This window comes from Meleagris gallopavo, chromosome 19, assembly GCF_905368555.1.
Source record: "Meleagris gallopavo chromosome 19, MGAL_WU_HG_1.1, whole genome shotgun sequence".
NCBI lineage: Eukaryota > Metazoa > Chordata > Aves > Galliformes > Phasianidae > Meleagris > Meleagris gallopavo.
Window position 1 is genome coordinate 9,920,379 of NC_139422.1, and position 14,266 is coordinate 9,934,644.

The following is a 14,266-nucleotide window of genomic DNA, read 5'->3' on the forward strand; positions in this document are numbered from 1 at the left end:
GGTGGAAATTATTCAGATGGCTCGAAAACACCACAACCGATTAGAATTAGGAATGCGCTGGAAATCTCACGTCTGGGTAGAGAACAGGCACTTGACAACTAAACAGCCCTGGAGCTGTTCACATCACCTGGCCCTCAACACACAAACTTCAGATTCTTCAAGGAAACCCGAGGAGCTTTGGAGCTGTACACTCTCTTTTGATCTGTGTCTGAAAAGCTTTTTTCCCAGCAAACAAAGGGGTCATTAGCTTTTCTTGAATAGCTACTACTGGGTGCTGCAGGTGCTGCTGTTGTCACCAATGGCTTGGCTTTCCAGTTACAGGCAATTTTTTTCTTTCCAGTAAGAATCATAGCTGCGTTGGATTGTGGCAGGTCTGTGCTGAGAGCTTACCTGCTCTGTGTCCTGCTGAACTGGCATGTCCTGGTTCATAACATGTCCCTTATGTTTCATCAGTCATTGTAGCCCCAACAGCACATAACTTTTCTATAGTCAGCTTCATCTTCTTTCAGGCTGTCGGTTAAAAATAGGAAGCAACCTCTCATCTGGTGCTGCTGTGAGGGTTCTTCAAGAAGGACACCACCAGGGAACTTTCTAACGGAGCGTGCCCTCTTCCATTAACCCATTCTCAGGCAAATCCCTGACTGCAAGGGACACTGAGAATTTTATGTTGGCAGGAGTAAATGTTGCAATCTGCATTAGGAGTTGGTGTGAACCTCATTATGGGGAATCTGTCAGAAGTTGCCTTTTTTCAACAGCTGAGCCACTTCCCCTGTCATCCACTAAGCACTTCCTTCAGTTTACGTTTCTGGAGCCAGGATTTGTATATTTTCTGTGTTTTGAAAGTGTTTGATAGACACTATTGTACGAATAAAGACCTTAAAATGTACTGTAAACAAGCAGAGATATTAAAGAAACCATTTGCGCATTTATTTGCATGAGACCTTATCCAAGTCTGATTAAAGTAGCAACTGGACTAGCCCTCTACAGGAAGCCCAAAAGAACTGTCACTGTGAGCTGTAAGACAAAAATGGGACTATTTCCTTTCTACTCTTCAAAGTCTACATGTAAGACCTCCTGTTTTCCAAACGGAATTTGTGAACTGTGTAGGCACTCTAAGACTCTTGTCCTCAGGTCCGGGCTTTTTCCTGGCACATATCCAGTTGTACAGATGTGTGTGACAGAGCTATTGCTGTTGGTTCTAAAAGTTATTTTTAATTTTTTTTTTTTAATTAACAGCCTTATGCTGCTCACAGCAAAATTGTTAATTGTTACAGTCATTAAAATTATTCTTCATGAAAGACAAAGTTAGAGGAAGAGTTAATATAAAAGGTAAAATTATTTAAAGTGCCCTGCATGTCTGTGGCTCAGTTATCTATAGAAACCAGCAGGACTTCTGCTATCAAAGTCTTCTGTGTAGACTGTAGATCCTTAGTATGTAATGAGTATAACATTCTCTCGCCATTTAGCCTCTGTCAAATCCTCCTTTTGCTTCCACAGTTCATGTTAGGGAAAAAAGCCTAACACGTCTGCAAGTCTGTTGTTTCTGTGGGTAAGCTTGTAACTGGGCCTAGCCACAGAATTTCCTCTTGAGATAAAGGTCCTATGGCAGAATACTTTAAAAATTTCTTTAGGTCTAAACAACGAACCAGCTATCCAGGGTCCCCCAGGTCTTAAATGTCCCTTGGCCTTCTTTTGACCCTGTATACACCTTACATTCTTCCTTTAATGACTGACACTCAGTGGGTATGTGCCTTCAGGCATATTGAAGTTGTAGCTGCTGCTTCATCAAAGCAACTGTTTACAGCTGGTTTGAGTTGGATGCCAATAAACAGTATTCTTTTTGTCTCAAAATAAAAAGCAGCTTAAGTCCCTAATGATAAGGATTTTGTGCTTTGCAGAAGAAAAAATCAGCTGGGTTGGGACAGCTAGCCACACAGCTTAGCAGGTCAGAGTACTTTATACTTCCAGCTAAATCTCTTTTATCTCCTCAAGTGAGTGAGCTATAGATTCTTATCATTGTGGCAGAAGTGATGAGGGTAACATCTTTAGCTGGAAATCATTGGCAACATGTGGAGAAAGCTTAAGATGTTGTCACACTTTAACTTGGTCCTAATCTGTTCAAAGGCAGTTCATACTTTCTAACTGTGCCAGCAGGTAGTGAGAGAGAGTCAAAGACCATCAGGGTAAAGTAGCTCCTGCTTTTCTTTGGAGAGTTTATGACTTTCATAAAGAAACTGCAGCCGTAACAGTTACTGTCTAAATGAAGAGCTTATGTTCACCCAACCATATTTCATTAACTTGTACACCCAGGCTCCTGGGTTTCCTGACTAGTTGGTGCAGTGCTAGAAGCAATCTTAAATATTTTAATAGCTATTGTCAGTGAAATGAGAACAAAAGAAATGTGTAATTCAGTCATGCCCCTTCCGTGTGACTGACTGACTTGCCCACAACGATTAGCAGGTAACACATATATGCCGTGAGCTGGAGTGCTGTCTATAGAATTTGCACAATTTCCAGTGCAAGCTCTTTTGTGACTTGTGATGTGTTGATATGAGATCCAAAAAAGTAAACATTTTCCTTCCAACAACAAACTGCTGACAAATTGCTGAAAACACTTTAAATGTTGATTCTTTGAGGAAGCAGTAGAAAATAGATTTAGGATAGGCCCCTCGATGGAGCTAGACATCTTTAAAGCCTTCTTATCTGTGAATAAAGTCCCAGTCCTATTCCTGTTGGTATCAAAGAGGTTCTTCATTTCACTACGTTAAGCAAAAACTGATACACAACTTTTCATTATGTGTAGATTGCTCTGAACGTAATACCTCCTCATTATTTCAATGGAAATTACAAGGGATACAAAGAATACAATAGCCCTTATTTATAAAGCAAATTCTCAGCTACATTCTTTTTCAGCAGTCATAAGTACCAGCTGAATATTTTCTCCAGCAAAGAACAAGAGCTTGCATGCCACATTCTTAATAATCTGCACCAGCAGAGGTGATCCACCGTTGCTGCCACCACTGCTGGTACCACCGCCCACCTCTCACTGTGCTCACATTCACTGTTTGATCTCCATAAATGTTCAGCAAGTGCCAATAGATGTCAGTGGGTGCAATTTTTTTCCAGATGGAGGAATTCAGTGACACACCTTTGCTCCATACACAGTTCCATTTCAGCCTCCATTCTGTCAGGCTGCTCTTCTGCTGCCAAATGTCACACAACAACAGATTTTAATAAAATATTGGCTGGATGGTTCAGCCCCTACTGCCATCCCACCAACATCCACCTCTGATGTCACGGGCCGACATAACAAAACAGGAGGCGTTACTTTTGGAGCAGCCCTTATGTATTTGTCTTTTGCAGATGCTCTTAAGAACCTCAGAAATACTGGTGAGCAAACTTCATTCTACTTCAGCAAATATTCTGTTTAAAAGTGCTTCGTAACTTCAGATAAAAGTTCAGTACAACCAGAGCAGGATTTTCTCAGTCAGATATTCAACAAAGCACCGAATTCTGGAGAACATTCATGCAACACTCAGGAATATCATGAGATATTTCAGTGTTTTTATAGAAAAATGCTAAGCAGTACAACTTTTCTTACCAAAGGGAGGAACGCTGTATTGCTGTATAACGTGGTGGTGATTTTGGACCATTTCTCTCTAAAAAGGCATCTCAATTTTTTCCACTCTGGATAAATGTGTGTGTGTAATACACATTCATACACATAACCAAAAGTTAAGCAATATTGTCCAGCCTTAACATACTTACAAGTTTTCATTTAATTAAAAAAAAATCTGAAAAAGTTAATAAAATGTTTAGACGAGCCTTTCAGTCCTGTGAGCTTAAGGAAATAATCCTCTTTGCATGCTTAATAATGTTGTTGGTATCTAATGGGATTTCATTTTCACACATGTGCCAGTGTCCTGCATGATACATATAAATGCTGGAATAACTTAAAACCTGTGCTAATGTTCCAGGCAAAAGAAGAGTCTGGCCATGCTACAGGGCCTTGCTTGTTTCTTTAGCTATGTGTTTAGGCAGTCTAGTAACCAAATCCCAAATCGAAACGCAGGTGCTGGTAGCTAACTCTTTAGGACTCAACTGACTATATTTTGACCTTACAGAAGTTAGCAGATTTTGATAATTCTCTATTAATCTAAGAATTCAGCTTATAGAGCAAGTATAGTAATTGTTTATGCTAGAATAATTAGGCAAGTCTGTATATTTACATTAAAAAATATGAATCAGATATTTGGAGCCTTCAAAAATGCCCGTGTTAAAAGAGCTACATGTTTTGCATCATAATGTTTTAATGTGTAATTGGCATGATGTTAATAAGAGGGAGTCCATACAACTGGAATAAATTATCATTTCTAGGGCATTTCTGGGCACACCTCAGCTGTCTGAGTTTCCCTTTTTTTCTTCCCAGTGGTCCTTTTCCATTGGTCCTTTTATTATTATTATTATTATTATTATTATCAAAGAAGTTAAATGTTTTTGCTGGTCTGCCTGATCAGATGAGTGAATTTTGTTGGAGAATGGCAGTAAAGAGAAACTATGTAGAGATGATTGGGTGAAAAATAAGTTTCCATCCCTTAAAGGTCAAGCTAATAGACCATGATTTACAGCAGAATATATTAGGGACTTTTGTAAGACAAACAGCAACTTTTCATGCTCAGATGGGGATTCTTGGGTTAAATTGCTATCTTTGAGTTCTGAACTTGGAAAGGTATTAAAGTGGAATTAAACCTTTACACAATCCGGCTCTTGTGTCATTCAGGATTTTTTTTAGTTCTGTTTAATTGTACATCACAGCGGGGTTCTGAGTGACTGGTGCTCTAAAGAAATGAGGGGTAGGGTTAAGTCTGCAGCCCACTGCTCTCTGCTAATCCTTCTTGTTCCTTGAAGAAGGATTTACTTTTGCTGCCAGCTTGTGAAAGACTTTCCTCGTCCCGAAGAGATTGTTGTGGCTTTCCTGGGGAGGTGTGGTTGCTATAGCAGGGAGTCACGCCTGGGTATTTTCTCAAACCCTACTGAGAGCGGGCCAAAAAAGAGCTGAAGAAGAGTAAAACTGGGGATTAAAAATTGGAACAATAGGAGACAGGAAGATAGGAGTGGGAACAAATGGGAATTACAGCACCAAAAATAATGCAAAGTGACAAAAAGAGGAAATAGAAAAATAATAGCTGACAGTCTGACTGAAAAGAGAAACACTACAAAAGAACAGTTTATTTTCTACAGGCAAATAATGAAGGGGCATTTGGGAAATAAGACATGGTTACTTGTGTTAAAGGTTTTTTTATTCTTACTGTGTTGCAAACACATATAGATAAATATTAAACAAAACTGTTCCCCTTCTATCCCCTTCCCTCTTCCACCTTTGCTGCAATCTATTAAAAACAAAATCATCTCTGATTTTCGACTGTATGTTTACTTATCTGCTGTTAAATGATATTTCTAATACTGTCTATTCTTACAGTCTAAGTGTAGGACAATTCTGCTCTTTTCATATCAAATACAGATATTTAGATCAATAGCAGAAGAAAAGGCCCAACTCTCCACTGAAATTCTGATCTTGAATGATTCCCAAAGGAAAAACTGCCTCCAGGGAAATGCCTGTGGGCACTTATTTTTGCTGCTGTTTACTGGAGACGAATTCTTCAGTTCCTGCCATGGCAATGCCCCTGACACAAATACCTGGTCCTGCCTCTGTGGGGGCCTCAGCTTCTGTCTTCATCTCAGCACCGCTGTATGCTGAAGCTGCATTTACCAGCTTGTGGCTGCATGTCGAAGAGCTTGCCTTTAGCTTTTTAGATGCTGCATTTTGCTCCTAAACTCCTTTGCTCTCGAAATAAAACACAGCCTAATTCTGCAGAGACCTAAACTTTTTTATCTCAGTAAAAGAAGCAGAAATTTTCATTCAGATGAAAGTTTGTCACATTACAAATAAAATTTAAAACGAAGGCACTCCCACATCTAACAGCAAATCTCTCTGAGCGCTTTTCCTGCACCCTACTGCTTTATATATAGGAGAGGCAGAGAGATGTAACAGATGAAACATTTTGTTTATGAAGTGTCTATGTTTTGTTTTATTTCACATGTTTTTGCAATATAGATAACAGATTACACCACAGAGCTTTCATTGCCTTGTGCAATAAAGATACTATAAAGCCTTTCTGGGTATTAATAATAGATTGTGTTGATGAGTTTGGAGAAGCTGGCAATAGACCCCCCACTGTAAAGACATTAACACCACAGGACTAAGGTATCTTTCCCTTGCAAATCAGTTTCTAAATTGGCTGTGCTGATGGGTTTGGGCACAAGCTCTTGTACAGCATCAGTGCAGCAGGCACAGGAAGTTATTTTGTTTTATACTGGCAAATAACATTTCTTCCTCTTACTACTCTCAGTTGAGAGGAAAGGCCCTGTATAAATTCTTTCCCTAAGTCATTCTTGCCAGCCAAGAAATAACTTAGAAATTACGTTTGAATTGTTTTGACACGATTATTTTTTCTTTAAAAGTGAAGGCCAAAGCATGAATCACCAGCAGTACAATTTCCCTGCTTATGGAGCCTTTAGGGTGAATTTTCATACAAAAATTACATTAGAAGAATTTCACTGTGTTGCTGGCAATGTAAATTCAAAGGCAACTGTAAATTCAGTATGCCACTTAGAGAACAAGAAAGATAAGACTTCTTATCAGACTAGTGAATATTCAGTGCGTTGAAGAAAGCAGTTCTCACAGATCTGGTTTACAAAATAAGGCCCTCACTGTACACAGCATCAGCCATCTTGTGTGCTTGGAAATCAGTGAGGTTGTACAGGTTGTGAATAAAGATGGATTTGGTGTAATATGTGTAAATAACTGAATATGAATCCAAATAAAGAAAAATGGGGAAAATGTTGTTTGCCAGTAATGAACTTGCTCAGCAGAGTTCCAGCAGAAATACAAACTCCCCAGACCTATTATGCTTTCATAGCACTTTGATATAATTTAAAGTTATACAAAAAGCATAAAAGAAGCCCATTCACCTTTTTTTTTTTAACTCGTAGACAAAATAACATTATTCCCCAAATGTTTGTGCTGCCTAAAAATATTATTCTAACAAAATCATTGTATTTTGTTAATCCATTAGGCTTCTTAATTGCAATCCTGACTTTATCAATTCAATTGGAGCCCTTAACTTTTATAACAGTTTCTATTCTCCAGAACAGATTAGGAGAAAATTGCAGCCATAATCTGTACAGTGCAATTGCCATGCTATAAAGAGGAATGGGAGTAGCTGGGAAGAGCAATTGGATTCCCAAAGGTGGAGCACAGTAGAGCAATATCAGTGACTTTGTAAATGAAAAATTGTTTTAATTCCCTTCTAACAGCAATAATTCGATTCTTCATAAATTTTTCCATCAAAGCATTGTAAGGAAACATGCTATAAAAGAGAGCTGTGTGGCAGTGATGGAAGGCAGTCAAACAAAATGGTCAATTAAGGGGTGAAAATTAAGCAAAGAGAAGAATCCATTTTGTCGCATTCTACTTGAAGCGAGAAACTCCTCTGTACTTTACATTTTATGTTTTACGTTATAGTAAAGGAAGATGTAACTTCTCCCATCGTTCTGTCTCCACGCTGACAATTTGCCTTTGCAATCCGTTGCCTCTTTTTCATTAGTCTCAGAATGGTGGGCTCAACCCCAGAGCAGTCAGTGGGAAGATGGTGGGGCTGCGCAGCACTGTTGTGGAGCAGGGCCTGGGCCTGGCACCCCGAGGGCAGGGGGCCCAGGAGGAGCCGCGGGGCTCCCAGCAGCCATGCCAAGGCTGGCGTCCTGTTCAGGCGGATGGGATCCCTTCCTCACGTGTATCCTGAGGAGATATTCAAGACCTGTCTGGACCTGTGTGACCTATTGTAGGATGCCTGCTGTAGCAGGAGGGGTTGGACTCGATCTCTTGAGGTCCCTTCCAACCCCTGCGATTGTGTGATTCTGTGATACTCTGCTCGGAAAGAAATCCCAAGCAAAGGGTGCTAATTTGGTAGTTCACCGTTGGGATCAGGCAGTGGAGCTGGGGGAGCAGGAGCGCGAGCTGCCGTGGGCCTCAGGGTGTGAGCGCGTGGTGGGCTGCGTTGTCTCTGTGGGTCATTGGGTACCTGCACAGCCCTCCTCATGGACATCGGGTAGAGTGTTTATGGGGAAAACCTGGTGCCACAATATGCCACATTTGAAGGTAGAAATCCATTTCCCCACTGTGCAGCACAGCTTCAAATGCAGCGTTCGTTAGTAGTCGGTATTCTTTACACATAGAGGGCTCATAAATGCTTTCCTCAGCCTTCCCACTGGAGAAAGGCGGGCTTTTTTGTTTTAGTTTCTCTAAGTATATTACTTCTTTTTCCTAGAAACTTTTAATTTTTGTGCATGCTTTATTACTGCTCAGTGAAAGGGAATTAGCTTTATTTTGCTGAAGTTTCATCTATGAAATTGGCTTTAATAAACTATGTAATTACTTTTTCTGCAGGGAAAACATTTTAAATGGATTGGTTTCTTTTTTTTTTTTTTGAGTTTCTTCTTTTCCAAATCATAAAATTACATTTCTGCTTTAGTGCACGTGAGATTTTTTGAATGTTCAGGATTTACTGCAACCAAGAAAGTTTTGATTTTTTTATGTGCACTCGCGAGCTGTAAGGTGCTACAAAAACATTCAAGTCCTACAGTTGAAAAAATGCTTAGTGTTTTCCCCATTCTGCGTCGTCTAAAGATCACGGAAGCATCAAAATTTCTCCTGACGAAGAAGTAACAGATGTTATTTGTTAGTAATTTAATTTCTTCCCTTAATAAAACTCAGTTGTGTGAAAAGCATAATGTATTTTACTTTGTCTCTAACATATTTTGTTCTCTGAGTGCCAAGTGATCTCCCAGCTGGATAATAGGCACAATAGGGATGTCATATACCAGTTATTATCAGAAAGAAAAGTATCAGAGCTTCAGACTATACCTATGCTATTAACAAAAGCTTGTGTCCACCATCTTTGAATAGTTATTAAATAAAGAAAATGCAGCTATCTGCTGTAGTTCCCTGCAACACATAATGTCAGAATAACGCAGAAGGGAAAATGTTTCGACATCTCTGATAGTTAGACAGCAACGTCTGTCCTCTCTCACATATCAAATAACAGTTAATAACTTCCTATTTACTGCTTTGCAGCAGAGATCCAGTAAATAAACAACCTGACTGAATGAGTCTATTTTTATACCTCAGTCCTATACAACCAACCTCTTGAACCGCACTTAATGTGTACAGCAAATTTCACACTGCACATTGAGATCTCTCAGCACAGATTAAATTAGTTATAATAAAACAATTAAAATATGTTTGCCCACAAACAGGAGGAAATGAAGAACCTGGATGAGTAATAGAAAGGTAAAGTGTGGGTTGTCAGGACATTATAAGAGTAAACAGCAGAACAGTGACTCTCAGGAGCATATCAGGGTCAAGCTTACGGCAAGATAGCTGTGCAAGAGATAATAAATCAGTGATACATATTAAACACCAGATGGTTGTGCCCATGCAGGAAGGCACAACAGATCATGTAACTGTGGTTGTTCCTAAGGATTACTGATTCAGCCTGACTTCACAGGGATATCCTAACAAATAAAATCTTTATGGCCTCTTCCGCTGGTGAACATTTTCCTCTACTGTTTAAAGACAGGGCCACATGTCTTAGTATTTCATTGCCCCTGCAATAAATGCAAAATTATTTTAGTAAGTTCGCCCAGTTTAAAACCGTGAATATTTTTTGTTATCTTGTACTGTAAATTTACTTCCCCGTGATTGTTACAAATAGTTGACTGGACAAACAGGCCATTGTTCCAAACCTGAGCTCAGCTGAATCTCCTAAGTGTTTCAGTCATGGAGACAAGCACACTTAAAAACTTCTGAAGTTATTGAGTTGTCTTTCAAAATAGTCCATGCAACATAATTTATTTATAAAACTCTTGCAGTCGTTGATTCAAAACAAGGTTTCTAGTTCTGCTTTTCTCCTTTGTCTGCTTTGAACAATTTTCTTTGGAATGTTTTCGTTGTGCTTAGGAGTCAGAGATTTCCTGGGGCTTCTAATAAAGGCATTTGATTTCCACTCTCCGCATACTTTAACAAGTCCAAGGATTTTGAGGTTTGACATTAACTTAAGAGAGCTGGAGATAATCAGCCAAGGGGGTAAAAAGTCAGAGCTATGCAAATTATTTGCAAAATGTATAGAAAGCAAAATAAATGTTTCTTTAAATGTGGTTGAGTAGGACAGAATGTTTGTCTCTGCATAGATATCTGCATGCTCCTCATCAAACGTGTTGCCTTGATTAAAACCTACAAATGGGTGATCTGTAAAGTATTCTTACTATCCTACACTTCTCAACAGGTTTATTACCATTCATTTATAAAATGAACAGTCTAACGAGCAGTGTTTTAGGTCACAGATATCAAAGTCTGGTCATTTGTCAAGATTAGTTTCCTGTTGTGAGACTGCCTTGTGCAAAAAAAAAAAAAAGAGAGAGAGAAGAAGTGCATAACCCTGGGTTACTTTCTGGAAGGTAAAAAACATCTATAGACATTTTAAATGATAAATGCAATGAAAATTTTATAATCACAGAATTAAATCCAACTCAGCGTAAGATGGGTGAGTGCATGCTATAATGCAAAGTACCCAAGTAAGGTTTATGGGATTTTGTTAGATTGACAAGGGACAATTAAGGATATGAAAATGACACAGTATTGTCAGACAAATGCACCTTAATTTGAATGATTTAATACTATACTGACAATAATATATTTCTTTGTAACGAAAAGACTGCCTTTGGTAACATTACTGTGAAGGAACCATCTTCCTGGCAACAGTCAACTGCCAATAAATAACGTGAACTGTTTTCCACGTACATGTCGGATATCTTTTATTTTGAGAACAAGGAGGAAGAAAAGCCATTTGGTAAAGCAGTATGGCATAGAAAACACCGGTCACACAAACAGTGCACTCTGTAGCACAAGGATAAGAAGATAATAGAATATTATTATGTTCCAGCTAGGAAATGTGAGGGGGAGTGTATGCTTTCCTCCTTAAAATTATTTCTAAACAATGCTACATTTGTTTGCACTTTCTCTGAACGGTGGCAGATTTTGCAGTTTGCTTGGGAGAAAACTGGAGACAGCTGCTGTCTTATCTAATGTCGTGCACCATTTATTGCAGTGCCAGTCCGGCCCCAGCTTCAGCGGCCCCACGCTGCTCTCTGCAGAGGTGCTGCATTGGCCTTCCCTGTCCTTCCCTTCCCTGCCCAGCCTCCCGCAGCCCTCCGAGGGAAGCTGCTCCCTACTGCTCCGCTCAGAGGGGACGCAGGGAGGTTCCTGCCTCCTTTCTGCCTGGGCTCTCCTGGCCCTGGCATGCAGTCCTGCAGTGCTGCCCATGTAGTGCTGGTGCTGATCCAGTGGGTTTGCAGTAGGAATGGTTTGGTCCAGAGGACTTAATGTACATTCTGTTGGAGCCAGCATCTCTGCTAGGTTCTTCTTTCAAAGAGAAAAAGCCCTTATTCTTTGAGTGTCTCTCAGAGCTTGGCCTCCCTGGTCTGCCTAAAAAGGGGGGTGGTGGAGCAGACATCCTGCATTAACTCTTTCTGTGAAAGCCTCCAAAGTACACCGATCTTTCAGCACTGCTTTTATTAACAGCCCGACTGCAATGCTGGGTTTTATCATCATCGCAGCAGTATTGCAAGGGGTTTTAGACAGATCAGTGCCCGTATCTGCAGGATCGCAGTCGCTTTCCTGAGTTTCTTTCTAAGATTTCTCAGGCTAGTAGCACTGATTTGAAATTCAGATGAAGTCAGGAACCTGGAGACTGTAGAAACAGAAATGCAGCAATGTTTCCTGGTCAGGCTGTTACATCTGCTGCCCAGCAGAGCAGCTACCACATGTAGGGTCTGTCCCATCCCTCCTGATAGCCAGCCATTGAGTTTTACTGAAGCGTGCACAGGTTAACTGTCACACCAGTATAAATGAACTGATGGCAGTCAGGGGAGCCGGATGCCTTCACACCAGATTTGCTAATCTTCAGATTCTTTAAGTGTGCTCCATCGTCACAACAGCCCTCAGACAAAAGATACAAGCTTAATTAAACTGAGTCAAATAGGTTTAAGCAGTTAAACAGAAACAACTTTTTTAAGTGCTTAGAATCTGTTTGCTCTTTTTTTCCCCCATTGTGTTTTAATCCTTTCAGATATGCTATTGTGCATAGATAGAAATATTTCCTGCATAGGAAGTTGCTAGCTAAAGCACTGTGATATTCTTGTGATGCTTAGTAGCCAGAACGTAAAATCACATTTCCCTCTTGCTGCTGAAGTTTGCCTCTAAGCAACGAAAAGTTGTGGACAGACCCAGCAGACAGTATGAAATTAAGTGGCCCTTTCATCAGCAGTGGCTGTTGGTCCTGCACACCCTCAGTTTTCCTTTAATAAATTTATCCACTGTGTACCCAAGAAGGAGTTGCTCAGTGTTCCTTCTGTGATTTGTACAACGCATAGCTGTTGTGTTGTACCTCTGGTTGTGCAAAGATGTGCACCAAACCAGCAAAGTTACTACAGTAGATTTCTTTTCAGATCAAAGGATACAGGCGTAAGAGCCACACAAGTTCTTGGGCAGTCTGCCTTTCTTTGGATGCAGAATGCAAATGTATTTACATTTTCTTTTCCCTCTTGCCTATTTTGTGACTTCATTGCTTTGCTGAAGAGCTACTGACTGCCATTTTGCTGGATTTTCTCAGCTCAGACAAAATGGAGGCTTTGGAAGGCTCAGTAGGTGCCACAGCCTGCGCCTTCTAAAATTAATCATATTTGCCTTTTATAAAAAAGGTGATAATTCTGAGGATGAAAAAAACAACCAACAAAAAATCATCATATGCCATCATCCAATGTAGAATCTCCTTTTTCTTGTGAACGCATCACTGCAGTTGTGTTAATTTCATTGAAAAAATGTAAATATTAATGCACCTTGCGCTTTGATGTATTGCCATAAAAGCCACTGAATTTCAAATTACCAGATCCACTATGTGGTACAGGGACGTAACTTAGCTATTCATCTTTATTTGAAGCAGCCGTCTTCCTAAAAGCTCACTTAGGGAGATTCCCAGTTGCCATTAGAAAAGCAAAATAAAATTAATCTATATCATTCTAACTTTATCTTAGAAAATTAACGATGTATGAAAGAGGGGGTTGATAAAGGTTTAATAAGAACTAGTCTGGAATATAGTGTGTATTGTAGGGCCTGTGATTATAGTGGTAATTTAGCAGATTGTATCACTGCCTGTCTCTGCCAAAGGATGTTTCACACCATTTAAAATGCACAGGACTGTCTTTGGAAACAGGTTATTCTGGAATAACTCAACGTCCAAAGAAAAGCCACGTTATTTCGCTCCTCTCTTTATCAATTGCATGTGTGTGATTGCATGTGTGTGTCATCTGCTCAGCAACAGCACTGCGTTTCCATGCTCGTTTCTGTGTCCATTTGTTATAGCCTCCTCAGACACAGGCAGTCATGAAATACATTCTGAAATCAAAACGCCTGCATAAAGAAAAGTCTGGCTCAGCCTTTCCTCTAAAAAGTGAATTAAAATAAGTTTGGTTTTGAAGAAACTTATCCAAACTCTGAGAACGCCTTAATGTTTCTTATCCTAAAGAGGAACAAAGCAGTGAGATGAGAACAAATTTTTATGTTTTTATCCAGCACAGGCAGTTTGGGAATCTGTAGTCCAAAGTGTCTGAGATTTGAATACGTTGTGATGTTTCCAAGACTAAGAATGCAAGTCCCCCATCTACAAAAGTACGAGGCAATCTGATCTGTGGCTAAATTAAAGAACTTCATGTGTTTAAATGCATGCGGTGTGCGAATCTGATGTTCCCTTTGACTTTTTTGCCTCTCTTTCTTGCAGGCTTTTTGCTGCTAAGTGCAGTGGCTGCATGGAAAAAATTGCCCCAACAGAATTCGTGATGAGAGCCCTGGAGTGCGTTTACCACTTAAGCTGCTTCTGTTGCTGTGTTTGTGAGCGACAGCTGAGAAAAGGGGATGAGTTTGTTCTTAAGGAAGGGCAGTTGCTCTGTAAAAGTGACTATGAGAAAGAGAAGGACCTGCTGAGCTCCGTCAGCCCAGATGATTCCGACTCAGGTGAGCATTCCCACTTCTATCCCAGCTGGAAAAGCTGGAAGAGTTTGCAGAGCATTTTTACAGAAAAGCACATCCGTTTAC

At 40.0% G+C, this 14,266-nt stretch overlaps 1 protein-coding gene across 1 annotated transcript in view; it reads left to right on the forward strand.

The window, feature by feature from the left end:
• The window catches only part of LMX1B (LIM homeobox transcription factor 1 beta), a 101,194-nt gene that overhangs the window by 74,148 nt on the left and 12,780 nt on the right, over positions 1–14,266 (forward strand). The window contains exon 3 of the mRNA XM_085239390.1: positions 13,953–14,185. Coding sequence (XP_085095516.1) covers positions 13,953–14,185 — 233 coding nt within the window. The remainder of the gene's footprint in view (positions 1–13,952; positions 14,186–14,266) is intronic.